At 35.0% G+C, this 15,599-nt stretch overlaps 1 protein-coding gene across 2 annotated transcripts in view; it reads left to right on the forward strand.

The window, feature by feature from the left end:
• BAZ2B (bromodomain adjacent to zinc finger domain 2B) overlaps window positions 1-15,599 on the forward strand; it is an 89,105-nt gene that overhangs the window by 31,301 nt on the left and 42,205 nt on the right. For both annotated transcript variants that reach the window (XM_024735990.1, XM_024735991.1), the window contains 5 exons: window positions 4,601-4,741; window positions 7,135-7,389; window positions 8,357-8,571; window positions 9,437-9,511; window positions 10,316-10,559. In XM_024735990.1, coding sequence (XP_024591758.1) covers window positions 4,601-4,741; window positions 7,135-7,389; window positions 8,357-8,571; window positions 9,437-9,511; window positions 10,316-10,559 — 930 coding nt within the window. The remainder of the gene's footprint in view (window positions 1-4,600; window positions 4,742-7,134; window positions 7,390-8,356; window positions 8,572-9,436; window positions 9,512-10,315; window positions 10,560-15,599) is intronic.

A 15,599-nucleotide genomic window follows, 5' to 3' on the forward strand; every position in this document is an offset into this window, starting at 1 on the left:
TAACTATTCAGTAAAATGTTAAATGTCATACACATTTAAAAGATACATGCAAATTTTGGAACGAATTATTATCAATGTAATTTAGATGTATTAAAATCTCTACTTATCTGAATCAAGAATTAACAATTTTGATTTTAATTTAGGACACATTTGTATAGTAGTAGCTACTCCAAGAATATTTGGTGATAGTTAATCTAAAGTAAGTACAGACTTTTGTGTACTACTTTGGTGGATTTTATGAAAATGTGATAACTGAAAATTTTTACTCTTTTTAAATAGTATTTTATATTGATACCTGTAAAATACAATAAAATATAATATAAATAATATATAATTTTATTAAAAATGTTAAATATAAGGATTTCTTTTATCATGGATTCATAATTTTTTCATTTGTTTAAACTTAATTTATTATTACATTTTAAATGTAAAAATAGGCCCTTTAAAAAAATTACCCTGATTTTTCTACTCACGCTCAATATGTGACATAAAATAGTATCACTTTTATTCTTTATATCTGTCTTCTATAAATGGCTTATGTTATTAATCTTATTTACACTTTATTCTTCTTGCACCCTGAGGTAAATCTGTGTCTCTTAAAGAATATTTATGTCTTTGAAATTTAAGTGCAGTTGCTGTGAAAAGAAATGTAATTTCCTAATTATGCCCAGAGCAAACACCTAAGAGACCCAGTAGAATCATAAAATACAGGAAACATAGGCATCTTTGCAACATGGCCTCTTAAAAATGGCCTGTTTGGCAATTTGATAAGTTGTAAAACTTTATAATAACAGATCCTCCTACCACACTCATTGCTTAGTTTTTCAACTTCTATGATTCTAAAATAGAATAAATTCATTTCATACCTTTGTTATTTTGCTATAGAGTTCTAGAAATACTTTCAGTTATGCGTTTAGAGTCCCTAAAATAATCCTTTTATGCATTTAAAATTTTCACCCTATGTATCTTAGGCTATTTAGTGTAATCTAAATTTAACACTTTTGCTATTGAAAAGTGTTGCAACTTTGAATGAAATTTAAATGACTTCTTAATTAGGATATTAGTAATATTTTGATACAGAAAATTTCATTACTATAATTAAGATGATAAAAAGATATTTTATTGTAAATGACATATATACCAAGAATCTACATTTATTTCATAAATTTTTACATCTAGAAAACTGCGTAAGGATGGGGAAAGTTGGGAATAAAGGCCCCCAGAAATTGGAAGGAGGCATTCTAATTTGCTTGTAATTGTTTATAGTCAATCTAAAATATGGTTAAGAGCTATATTTCGTAGTCATTTGTAGACACTGTAAGTTATTGCCCTGAAATTTAAACAATGTGGCATTTGTAGATTTAATCATTCAGCAAATTAATCAACGCTTAAATAATTTTTATATGCTAATGCACACTGTATATGTCCATTAGAGACATATGATAACTATTATAGTTGGAAATAAGAACAATATTTAGACCAGTGGGAGAGGAAAATTGCACTGATACAGGCTTGAGTTGTCAGAGACAAAGATAATATTAAAAACTCTCCTGAGGGTTTCTGGCAAATTATACTGCTGGGAATTGAATAGGTCCATAAAGAGGTGCAGAAGTTGGTTCCTCTGATCTCTAGAAGTTCACACTACAGTGCGAGAGATCAACTTTAAACAAATAATTGGCACTCAGTGCAATAAATGCTGTAATAAGTTATGTGGAAGCTCAAAAAAGGGAAATGTTAAAACTCCTGAACTAGCTGTGGGAAAAAATAAAACACGGGCTTTATTTTTGTGTGAAGTAGGAAGGGCTATGCATTCCAGTCAGAGGGGATGACAGGTACATAAATACAATGTTGCAACTAAACAGGACCTCTGGGGTCTTGGGAGGAAGGTACAAAGAGGGGGTTAGTCAATTTTAACCTTGTGCATATACCTCTCTTGGCTTTGCTGCTTTTCCTCCTCTTCTTCCCCTCCTCCCCCCCCTCCCCCAGGTTACACTGTTTGCTCAACACAGTTGTATCACAAAATGTGCCTAGAGTTTGGGAGATTCGCTGAGAATCATGAGATAGGAGACCAGAACTTGTGTGGGGCTAGATTGTGACTGTCTTTATATGCCATTTTAAATATTAGTTGATCGTTGAGGGGATCCTAGAAGCTCTGGTTCTTTGAGAGTCATTTTGTACCAAAACCACAGGATTTGTATTAGTCCTATACAATTCAGTAGAAGTCACTAAATAAATTAGTGAATAAATGCATTAAATTTAGAGACTCCATGTTTCCCTTAAAGTATCCCATTGAGGGAGTAGATGCTTGTCTTTAAGTAATAAAGGTCCTATGAATTTCTAAGATTTCTTGCAAACCTCCATTTCATCCTAAGGTATAGATGTCACCTTTACATTCTATTCCATATTATGGACATGCTTTTTTAATTCGAAAGATACTGCATATCACTAGGTAAAAATAATATCCAAGAATCGTGCTTTCTCAGCTCTTGGCTGGGAATGTATTACTTCTCCACTCCTCTCTGTCTCCCCCTTGGCATGCTCTGCCACAGCAGTCAGCGTGCTGTCTTACCAGTGATAATTGAAATGGAGATGGTTAAGATATGGGCAAAAATGCTAATATACTAGAGGAAGCAATAGTGCTAGGTTAAAATTATAGGTAAGAGCTATAATTAGGTAAGACGATTAAGAGAAATTAGGAATAGGAAGGAGGTGGAGGTTTTTAATTAGGATTTGTATGCAAGATGGGAATAATGACCTTCTTAACTGGAGTACACCAATATAAGGAGGTAAGGAAACAATAGATGTTTAACAGGAATAGCAAATAGTTTGACTAAATTTACATAGACTATAACAGTGGGAGATAAGGTTGGAAAAGAAGAGAGTCCTGAATTCAAAAGTAAGGATTTGGTCTTTATTTTGGCAAAAATAAAGAAAATTGAAAGACGTATGTGGTAATAGTTTAGAATTGCCTGTTGATTCTACCATTATTTCTCCTCTAATAAATAAGAGTTGTATTTGATTTGATTGTGGGCAGAGGACAATGAGATATAACCTCACACCTGTCAAAATGCCTATTATCAAAAAGACAAGAAGTAACAAGTGTTGGCAAGGATGTGGAGAAAAGGGGGTGTTTGTCCACTGTTGGTGGGAATGTAAACTCGTGCAGCCACTATAGATAACAATATGGAGGTTTCTCAAAAACTTAAAAATAGAACTACCACATGATTCAGCAATCCCACTCCTAGGTATTTATCCAACGAAAATGGAAACACGAACTCGAAAAGATACATGCACCCCCATGTTCACCGCCTCACTATTTACAATCGCCAAGACATGGAAGCAACCTATGTGTTCATCAATAGATGAATAGATAAAGAAGATGATATATATGTATATATACAATGGAATATTAGCCATAAAAAAGCATGAAATCTTACCATTTGCGACAGCGTGGATGGACCTGGGGGGTATTGTCTTAAGTGAAATAAGTCAGACAAAGACAAACACCATATGATTTCACTTATATGTAGAACCTAGAAAGCAAAACAAACATAAAACAGAAACAAGCTTGTAGATACAGAGAACAAACTAGCGGTTGCCAGAGGGGAGGGGGATTGCGGGGAATGGATGAAATAGGTGAAGGAATTAAGATGTCAAGTTATAAAATAAATAAGCCATGGGGATGTAATGTACAGCACCGGGAATATAGTCATTAATATTGTAATAACTTTGTATGGTAACTAGACTTGATTATGGTGATCATTTCAGAATGTATAAAAATATCGAATCACTGTGTTGTACACCTAAAACCAATATAATATTGTAAGTCAGCTATACTTCAGTTTAAAAAGAGAATTGTATTTGATGTGTGACGATAAAGTAATGACACCAGTATTATTATAGAAAGTCACTTCTTCCAAAAGAATGCCATACTCTACAACAGGGAAACAGGATGATTATTTCCATATTGTTGCCATTACCCAAAATAATTTTAAAGCTTTTGGAATTGCCTTCAAAACCCATTTTACATTATTTTAAATGTTGTTTAGAGTGGTAAATAATATTTTTATTTCATCATAGGTGCACGTCTTAAGACTAGCTAATTCACTGTGAAAGAACTGCGTTTGCAGATTCAAGCATGTTGCTTCCATTTTCATGCTGTAAATCTTTTCTTGCTTCCTTGTGCTACACAAAAATTTTTGTTCCTACTAGTTAACTTTTTTTATGAATGTTTACTTGCCCATGTGCCTTTTATATACCTGCTTTTATTAATAACTATTTTATTCTCATATTATAACCTGGGAAAGGATTGAATAAATTTTGAATAATGAAATAATCTGGGTTGAAACTAACATTGATATTTTGTATATGTATGTATATATACATACACTGCTAAGATTATTTTGAAACTCAAAAGGTGAAAACGCTGAAAAGCAAAATACGTCATTGTTTCTATGTAATTCCAAGTCTATTCCTAAACATCCTAAGAGAATTTTTTTCATGGAAATAACACTTTGATTACTTTTTAAATTTTAACTGGAGGTTTTTTAAACACGTATAATGATTAAACAGAATATGTGGACATGGTTTTCTTTTTAAGGAAAAAGAACGGTTAAAGCAAGAAAAACGTGATGAGAAAAGATTAAATAAAGAACGTAAACTAGAGCAACGAAGATTAGAATTAGAAATGGCAAAGGAACTAAAGAAGCCTAATGAAGACATGTGCTTAGCAGACCAAAAGGTAATTTATCAAGTAAACCATTTCATTAATAAGTTTAATTTTTTCTGTGTTCTCACCTGATTCCTTTGCCAGAGCGGCCATTATGAAAGCCTTGTGTTTTTAGCTGGTGCAGTGGATTTCCAAGTCTAGGTCAATCTGTCTCTCCTGGATGGCCACCAGTAAACCTCTCTAGAGCCCTGTGCTGATAATGGCAGTTCTTAATATTACAAACGGAGCACTGTAAACCTTTTTAATTTAAGTAGAAATACTGTAGAAATCTATAAAAATGAATTATAGAAATAGATAGGATTTCTGTGTTTCATTTGGTCCTTCCCAGGCATTTAGTTACAGAAAGATCTAACTCCTCCCCCATGCCTCCATGGATATTTGAATAAATCAGGATTTATAATCTATAACCTCCTTCAATGCTTTAGTGATGGTAGCTAACTATTGAGTATGTTTAGTACATGCCAGGCCCTATGCTAAGTGCTTTAAATGAATTTTCTCATTTAATCCTCACCACAATCGTATAGGACTGGTATTTATGCCCATTTACAGATGAGAAAACTTGAGACACAGAGAGGTTAAGGAACTTGTTCAAGATTATGGAGCTCATAAGTGGCAACTTGGATGTAGTCCCCAGTTTTTTAAACTCCAGAGCCCATACTGTTTATGATCCTGAAAGCCAAGAAATGTGTCCAAGCAAAGTACCTCATGTGTGTTTTCTCCTCCATCATGCTTCACAGATTTATAATGTTGCTAAAATACAGAAAAGTAGCCACTTGGAAAGAGCAAAATCACCGTGATAACTGGCATGATTTCACATACTTATGAATAGAAATCAATTATGTTTGGCTATAGTTAAGAAGATAGTCTTCCTAGAAAATTATACAATAATGCATATCATATCTATAATACTGTCTCAGTAATAGAATATTATACTTGGTCAATAGCATCTATATTTACTTACATGCCATATGATATACAGATAGTGCTTGTCTCTTGATTATGCAAGCTCTTTTCTAAAGTGCTTAAAGCAAACTTTTAGTACCCAAGTGGAAAATTTAATGATACTAATATTCTATTTATTTGCCTAGCATAAATGCTTCTAAATAAAAATGAAAGTGTACATTCTAGTTTTAGTCAATTTGATGTTTAAAATTTCCTAAGCACAGAATGGGTATAGTGGTTAGTCAACACATTTAATAAGCTCCTGGTGAGCAATTTTTTTAATCCTAAGTGAGCTTTATTTTCTTGCTAATCCTAAATGATCTTCTTTTAATCCTAAATTGTCCTAAGTGATCTTTGGTTTTCATTTAAATCCATATGCACTATATCAAATATTTGTAAGTCCATTTTAAGCCTTACTTTCGTTAGCTTTGTTATATAAATTTTTAGAATCATATGGAAATGTGTATGTCTGATCTGATTCAGGAAAAAAGAAAACTCAGAATTAAATGGTTTTCATATGTAACAGAAGATTTGTATGATATCAGCAATTGTCCATTGTTCTGTGTTTCCACACGCTATTAGTAGAAAAAGTCTTTGGTTAGTTATTTCAGCAAGCAGAGTGGAGGAAACGTTTTTAAACAAGGGCAAATTTAGATAAATAGAAAGATTTACAAGCCACGTTTTTCTCAATCAGAATTGAAAGTACTATTATTGAATCCCATTCATGGACAAAAATGTTTTTAATTTAGGTTACTTATTTATCTAACTTTTAAAATGTCCATAACAACTGATAATACAGTTTAGTCATTAAAATGTTAATGTGTGAGCATATTTGAGAAATAGCGAGAGAGCTCTCTAATTTTAACACTGAAATTCAATGTTTCACTAATATACTGGAAACCTAAAGACTGATAGTTGCGGTATTACTGGGTTCTTGATAGGGCCATGGGTTCTGGTCATGTGGACCTAGTAATTTATCTGCAGTCATTAGCCAAATGTGGTACTCTCTCCAACCATGCAGCACACAGATGCACACTGTTAACTTCTGAGCTCCCAAAAGAGTGTGAATTATAAATCAGTCTACATCAGTAGAAGAAACTATTGCACGTGCCCTACTAAGTATGTCCATGTTAAAGGACTTTTGAGATGTTTATTTCTTATGTTATCTGATTTTTGTTCCAGTTGTATAACGTGTGTTTTATCAATACCTAAGTTAAAATTAGTGTTCTCTTTTGCAGAGATCTAAGTTCATGTTGAGTTCAACCAAAATTTATTAGTGGTTACTTGTGTTCAGGATTCTATGCTTAGTACCATGGGGTTATAGAAATGCCCCCAGGGAATTTACAATCCAGCGGGAAAACCACTGGTATAATGCAAGAGAAAAATAGCAACTTACTTTACTTCAGGAGCTATAAAATCATGGCTTTTTGAATTACCTTTTCTCTCTTTTCTTTTATTTTCAGCCTTTGCCAGAGTTGCCTCGTATTCCAGGACTTGTTCTCTCTGGAAGTACATTTTCAGACTGTCTCATGGTGGTGCAGTTCTTACGAAACTTTGGTAAAGTTTTGGGCTTCGATGTGAATATTGATGTTCCAAACCTGAGTGTTCTTCAAGAGGGATTGCTAAACATAGGGGACAGCATGGGTGAAGTACAAGACTTGCTTGTGAGGCTCCTCTCAGCTGCTGTATGTGATCCAGGTCTAATTACAGGATACAAGGTAAAAAAACCCAAAATATAATATTTTTAATTTGTACTGTCAGTGCATTGATAGCTGGCTTTAGTGTATTAGCAGAAGATTGTATAGACAGATCCAATTTTTTCTACATAACTTCTTACAAAGTTAAAGGTAGATTGGTACAATTGGTGCAAACTTAGAAAAACCTGGTTCACAAAGCCTAAGGAATGTAAATCATTACCAAATTACTTTCTTTCCCTCTAGCTTTTGGCAAAAAGCAATCTGATTTAAGGAAATACCTAAGTGATATTCAGCAAAACAGAGAATTCTTAATTCATAAAGCAATTAACTTATGTGTGCCTTCTGAAATTATACTGTGTTCTCTCTGAAACACTATGAATAACCGAGGCTAGTCAAGGCCCCTACAGACCAGCATGTTAAGATACTGTACTGCTAAGTGGATACTCAATAAGTCAAATTTATCTTAATTCCAATTAAGATACACATTTCAGTCAGCTTTGCTCTAGATAATGTAGAGAGAATCTTCCAGATGCACCTGTTACTTTTTTTTCCATCTCCCTATTCATTCAGCATACTAGGCAGTAAAATCCGTGACACCATAGAGCAAGAAAACACATTGCTAGTACTTTTCAACCTCTCCCCAACTACTACTGGTAGAGCCTGGATAAAGCTTGGGATGGTGTCTGTAGTCAAAGAAGGTATGGTGAGACCATTTTTAGCCACAAGTTCACATACCCTTTCCCCCACCGAACTTTTTAACCAAGGGTTTGAAGAAGGAATAGAAAAATTACAAGTACTTGAAAACTTGTCTATCATCTGTTGAGTAAATGACGTTGAACGTCGTGTTTTATCGCCACTTGATCAAAAATGTGAATAAAGCCCTTGTCAGTAATATCTAAATCATATAATACCAATATTTAAAAGTCTTATTGTTTATATCTTATGAGTCGTTGTGGTCAATACTGATAAAAATGCCAACCTTTTATAGGCCAAAACAGCACTTGGAGAACATTTGCTGAATGTAGGTGTGAATCGAGACAATGTTTCCGAGATTTTGCAAATTTTTATGGAAGCACACTGTGGACAAACTGAGCTTACTGAAAGCCTGAAGACCAAAGCTTTTCAGGCTCACACTCCGGCACAGAAAGCCTCAGTTCTGGCTTTCCTGATCAATGAACTGGCGTGCAGCAAGAGTGTGGTGAGGTAAGCATATGCCCAGACGTTTCTGGTGATTCTTTTCTGTTTTGAATTTGTCTGGTCACAAAGTAATACAAATTGCTTGTAGAAAATTTTGAAGTTACAGACTACCACAAAGAAAAAGATTAAAATTACACTAATCTCACCATTCAGAGATGACTACTGCTAATAACGTTCCAGTGTATTTCTTTGCAGTCTATTAGAAAAGAAATTTTGAATCATACTGTGTATAGTCTTTGTAACCCGTTTTGTTTATTTGGTAATTTTGTTATTTATTTGTATACTGAAGTGTAAACAGGTTTTTCTTGCTATGGCTCCAGAATCCAGCACTGTTGCAAAAACCTAGAATTTTTCTTTTATCTTTTGATGATAAATGACTACCTGATTTTCCTTAGTAGCTGCCATTTGTAGAATTATCTACCTACTTTTTATCATGTGCTGATACAATCTTAATATTATTTATTTATTGTGTATTAATTTGCACTTTAAAAAAAAGTACTTAATCTCATTTCAGAGTCAAAGTAAGTCCTCCACTATAGTATTTGAAGATTTGATGAACAAATTTCATGTTCATCTTGTTCTTACTATTCATTATTTTACAGATTTTAATTATGTTACTTTTATTCCTTTACCTTTCTAGGAAAATAATCAATCCAAACATTTCAGAGCCATGCATTTCTACCATTGCTGGGCATCTCTAAGTTTTCTATACATCTCTTAGCTATGTATTAATATAATTTTTCATTTGTTTTTGCTGTTCATTGGCAATCATCATTTGTACTTGCCCCAAAACTGCATCATTTTGCTTACCAAATTAATGTATTGCATAATGGATTAATATATGTCTTCTAATAAACTTTTGCATTGGCAGTGAAATCGACAAGAACATTGATTACATGTCAAATTTGAGGAGAGATAAATGGGTGGTAGAAGGTAAACTCCGCAAGTAAGTTATGTTTTATTAAAACTAATATACTGTTTTCCTTTTTTGCAAGTTTCTGAGTAAAACATACAGATTGCAAAGGTAGAATTTAAACTTTATTTTGTCTAAGAATTAGAAAAGGTAAAGCTTAATTAAGATGAGATATAAAACTAATAAAACTCAGTGCCAGAATTTTCAGTAGACAAAAGATATAATGATATTCACTGAGCTCATATGCTTCACACTTAGAAGAAAGTCAGTTTATCTTTTTTCTTTCAAAGAAGTCAAGCAATCACATATTCTAAGATTGTTGTTGCTATCAGGTTATTTTTGTCACTACTTTTTTCCTTAATTGCTTTCTAATTAAAATTTGCTTTTATAGAGGGCCTAACATGTCCAAATGTATTCAGCATTAAAACTTAATTAGCTTCCTGCTAGGAAATATAATGCTGAAATTATTCAGCTTCTGTGTTAAGAGGATAGTTTCTTTGCAGTAACTTGAATTGAAACTTATTCAGTCAGATAGTATGGGATCAGGTCTTACCACTTGGCCATTCCTGAGTTAATCGTCTCAGTTTTCTGGTTTTTTAAAAAATGTATTCTAATTCCAAAGAGATAGCCAGAATAATTCTTGAATGTTAATATATTTTGTAGTTTCTGGGAACATATTTCTTAAGTTTCCTTCATGCGAATTTTTATTGTCATTCATTTATTGATTACTGTGAGAGAAATACCAGAAGGTATTTTTGCTTACAACTCATAGTATGCTCTTCAAAAAGTATAAAAAGAAGGCTTTTCTTCCATATCATCATTTTTTCATACTTAAAGGCTCAGAATCATTCATGCTAAGAAAACAGGCAAAAGAGACACTTCAGGTGGCATTGATCTTGGAGAAGAACAGCATCCGTTGGGCACACCCACTCCAGGACGCAAACGAAGAAGGAAGGGAGGAGATAGTGACGACGATGATGATGATGATGATGACAGTGATGACCAAGCTGATGAAGATGATGAGGACGAAGAAGATAAAGAAGACAAAAAAGGAAAGAAGACTGAGATCTGTGAAGATGAGGTAATCAAATTTAGGTCGATTTCAATACTTAACTAACATTACATAACATATTGAAAATAACACAGAATTTGAAGTCAGATAGATTTGGGTTTGAATTTCGTTGTCACACTTGACTCAGTTTCTTCACGTGAAACTGAATATTATAATATTCACCTCAAAGTTTTTTGTGATGGTTAGGTAAATATTGAGTAGAATACAATGCCTTCTATACCTAGAGGGCATTTACATTGAATAAAAGAAGTTAAGTTTTTCTGTTTATATAATGAGAGTTCTCCAGAGAACTATTCAGATTCTTAATTTTAGGTACCCTTTTTCATTCTATCTATTTAACATGCTATCTTACATTTATTTTGTACAATACTTCATGCCTTAAAAGTGTTGTCAGGTTTAATGAAAGTGATGTATTTCTCAAAGCCCAGTTTATTAAGTGCCTAGCTCTAGGCATTTTTTCTTTCCCTTTTTTTTTTTTTTTTAGCTCTAGGCATTTTTGATCAAAGTCCCCTCTCAATTTACAGTCTCACTGAGGAAGATTTACGGTAAGAAAATGTAATGTGTTAAGTGTTAACTGCTTTGATAGCGGTATTTACAATGTACTAGGCAGGTACGAAGGAAGGACATTGAACCTTTCTGAGGAATAAATTTTCACAGAGGCTTTCTGGACTCATTAGCTGAGGCTACCAGTTGGACTAAATGTTAACCTGGAGAGGAATCCAGGAATCCATGGAAAAATCTTCCAAGCAGAGAGAACAGCATGAGCAAGGGCGCAGAAGCCTTGAAACCACAACGTGCTTTAAGCGACTTACAAGTGCTCTAGTGTTACGAGACAGCTTCACGTGCCACAACCGTGAACTCGGATTTTATAGTTTTGTGGTAATAGGAAGCCACTGAAGGTTTATAAGTGAGGGAATGACATGGTCAGACTTGATTTTTTTCATTGGCTCACTATGGCAGCTCTGTGGAAGATAGAAATAGATATGAACAGAGCGAGATCAGAGGTAGGAAGATCAGTCAGGAGATATTGCAGTAGTTTAGGTGAATTATGAGGGGTCTGAAACTGGACTAAAGGAAGGAAAGGATTCAATAAATATTTAGGAGGAAAAATGAGTAGTATCTGAAGATGGACTGTGTAGGTTGATGGAGGGAGAGGTAGGATTGATATCTGGCTTGGGGACTGCTTGCTCTGCTATTGTTGCCATTAACTGAGACAGAGAAATCAGAAGGAGCAGAGGAAATAGATGACAGGGGAGGAGGGGAATATGGAACAGATAACTGAAGACAGGAAATGATGGAAGGTTTATTTTGGACATGTTGAGTTTGAGGTGCCTGTTCAGAAGCTCAGCAGTCAGTTGGATTTAAGAAGCTAAAGTCTGGGGGCTTCCCTGGTGGCGCAGTGGTTGAGAGTCCGCCTGCCGATGCAGGGGACGCGGCTTTGTGCCCCGGTCCAGGAAGATCCCACATGCCGCGGAGCGGCTGGGCCCGTGAGCCATGGCCGCTGAGCCTGCGCATCCGGAGCCTGTGCTCCGCAACGGGAGAGGCCACAACGGTGAGAGGCCCGCGTACCGCAAAAAAAAAAAAAAAAAAAGAATCTAAAGTCTGGAGAAGAGTTCAGTCTTGAAAGTGTAGATCTGGAAGTTATTAGCACATAGACAATATTTTAAAATAATGAGTTGGATAAGTTTGCACAGCGGGATTGGTTTATTAATTAGAGCAGTGGACTGAGGTTGGAACCCCAGGGAATGTCAATGTTTAAGAAGAGCCCACAAGGCTTCTTGTTGAAGAAGGAACAAAGAGGTAGAAAATTTCTGTAGTGGGTCAGGGATTTCCAATACCAAGGCCACCTCCAGAGTCAGAGCGATTCACTAGGATGACTCACAGAAATCAGCATGCCATGGCTACGAGTTATTACAGCAAAAGAAAACAAAGCAAAACCAGCAAAGAGAAAGGCATATGGGCCAAAGTCCAGAGGAAACCAGGCCCAGCTTTCAAGAGTCTTTTCCCAGTGGAGTCACACAGGATGGGCCTAACTCTCCCAGCAGTGAACTGCGACAGTCTGTGAAATGCTGTGTTCTAAGGAAGCTCATTAGAAACGCTGTGCCCAGAGTTGTTTATTCAGGGCTGGCCACATAGGCACCCTCTGCATAACATGTGCCAAATTCCAGATTCCCAAAAGAAAAGTAGATGTTCAGTATAACCCACATTGTTAGCACAGTTTAGGTCCAGTGAGCTATTCTTATCAGTTAGGGTGGGAGAACCCCCCAAAATTCAAGTTCCCAGACACTAGCCAAGGGCCAACTTTGTAAGCCGACCTTTCAAGGGCCTACAGTGTTAACTCTCTTCTACGCATGTCATAATAATAAAAATCAAGAAACTTGAACATTTTAAAAAGGAGGGAATGATAAACAATGTTAAGGGAGCAGGGGCCTAGTGTGACAAGGGCTGAAAGTGTTCGTTGTATTTGGCAACACAGAGGTCATTGGTAACCAGTGCCAGCACCGTTTCGTTGGAAGGGTGAAAGCACAAGCCAGGCTATGATTGATCGAAAACAATAGAAAGTGAGAAAGTAAACTTAACTATTTCAAGCATTATGCCTCAAAAGAAAGAGTAGTTCCTAGAGGCAGACAAAGACCAAGGATTTTTCATATGCGGAAGGTTTGAGATGATTTTTGGTTGAAGGGAAAGAGCCAATTAAATAAGAGGGGGGCACTGAAGATTAAAGAGAGGAAGAGAATAATTAATGGTATAAGGTCCTGAAAATTATTGGAGGGGATTCAATTAAGGTAAAGAGAGGGGCTAGCTTTGAAGAGCAGGCTAAAGGGAAGAAGGCAAGGTCACAGAGGTGTGTGTGTGTGTGTGTGTGTGTGTGTGTGTGTGTGTGTGTGTGTGTGTAAGGGAAGCTACCATAAGCCATGGAAATGGACATATATAAAAAGGAGATAAGGGTTGATGTTTACCTTTTACCAGAAAAGAATGCTAGAAATATTGATAGGGTTGCAGAATGGCATTCAGAAAACAATATACAGCCAACTATTCCTTCTGCCCTTGATGCCAGGAGTATTTAGCCAAGGAAGTCTAGAAAGAACTCTTCTTTCTTGTATCAACTCAGTACTGCTGGAGAAATAAAGAAGGAAGACTTAGAGAGATGAATTATTGATGGAATGTGTGAAAATAATATCTAATCAAGACCAATGACAAATTACTGAATCAAATTTTTTACTAAATCTGGATAATAATATAATTTATAAGATCATGTGCTATACAATTTCTTGTAAGTAAAAATAGCATAAATACACAATGTTTTCATAAATTCCACCCCCCATGTTATATTTTAAACCAGAATGGTTTAAATGGTTAGAGTGAGCTTTACTTCTCTTAAGAGTACCAGGCTGAAAAGGAGACTCCACTGAGATTCCTTGCAGAAATTACTTCATAATGTTGTATTTCTGAAACCACTTGATCAAATACTTTCATGCTGTGACAGATAATGTGAAGGGTATATAATTTGGGTATCAGTATTGTAATGACCCAAAGATACTATTTATAACCAATCTGCTTCATTTGGCAAGTAGAGCTATTTCCACAGCAGGAATTAAACTTTTCTGACCAATACTAATCACCTTTTTATAGAATTAGCATCCCTTTTCAGCACTTAATATTATAAATTGTTTTAAGGTGTTAACTCTCATAAATTTGACAGCCTTGTGTTGGGACTTCAGTATCTTCTACTGGGTGGTCATCCCACTAAATTGGAATTTATTTACAGAAATTATGTGTTTCACCTGGCCTTTTTCACATGGAGAATTAACACACTATGCATTTGTTTTTCTTTAAGGGAGATGAAGACTATTAAAAATCAGTACTAATGATTTAAACATCATTTTTAATATTTTAAGACCGGATGTGTCATTTAAAGTAGTCATTTTTATTTTTTATGAATGTTGAATTATAGAATTAATTAGAGTGATCAAAATCCTGGCAAATGTGTGTTTGTTATTAATGTGAGAAAACAGTTTAAAAACATTTGAAAATACTGAATATTTTAGGACCTAAGAAACCAAATTAGCATTTCCTTTAAATTATTTGAGAGTTTTTCTTTATCATGAAGAAGTGGTAACCACTTATCAATTTCCTAATAAAATTAAAGATTAACGATTTAATGAACCTTATTGATAAGATTATCCTCTGAAAATAGGTCTGGCCTCTTGATTAAAGTATAGGTAGAGTGTCAGTAGTTATACTCCTTAAAGGACTAATTGCAGGAGCCTTTCCATTGAGACCCATGTGATCCCTTTCAATTAGAAGATACTGCCCTGAGACTAAGTCACAGCCCTCTGTCTCAAGGGTGATTCCCACTTTTCTTCACTCTTCATTCCTTCAACACATGGACTCTTTCCCTAATACTTAGGTTTGTGTTGAAATCTATGTGAGCTTTAACCTCACAAGTTGCTGTGGAGGAGGTTATGTGGACAACTAAACTTTGATATCGAGTGACACATACAACAGCCTTCTCTTCTGATTGGGAAACCATGGGGAACCATGGCAGGGATAGATTCTGCGTTCTTAGCTTTGTCGTTATTGCCTTTCTCTCTTTCAAATTCCTTCATATCTCTTAAATTATAAGGACTATTAGCCAAAGCTCCTTTAAATAAAACTTTAGTAGATATTTTACTTCTTTTTCATCATAAGAAAAGTCTTAGAACTGGTAGTTAGCTAATTTGGCTGATACGTAGCTACTTTGATGTCTTATTTCAAATATTTGTTGATAGAGTTGATTTTTATGTAAGCAAATTATCAAACATCCTGCTGGTCAAACAGTCACTATACAATCATATAGCTATTAAATATCTATTTAATTGAAGAGTCAAGGTTTAAGGGTCATTGAGCCTGTTCTCTTTTAAATAGAAATGGTGTATATATGGAATCTTAAAAAAAATGGTTCTGAAGAACCTAGGGGCAGGACAGGAAAAAAGACGCAGACATAGAGAATGGACTTGAGGACACGGGGAGGGAGAAGGGTAAGCTGGGACGAAGTGAGAGAGTAGC

The sequence above is a fragment of the Neophocaena asiaeorientalis genome, unplaced genomic scaffold (genome assembly GCF_003031525.2).
Source record: "Neophocaena asiaeorientalis asiaeorientalis breed wild unplaced genomic scaffold, Neophocaena_asiaeorientalis_V1.1 scaffold72, whole genome shotgun sequence".
In the NCBI taxonomy this organism is placed as follows: domain Eukaryota; kingdom Metazoa; phylum Chordata; class Mammalia; order Artiodactyla; family Phocoenidae; genus Neophocaena; species Neophocaena asiaeorientalis.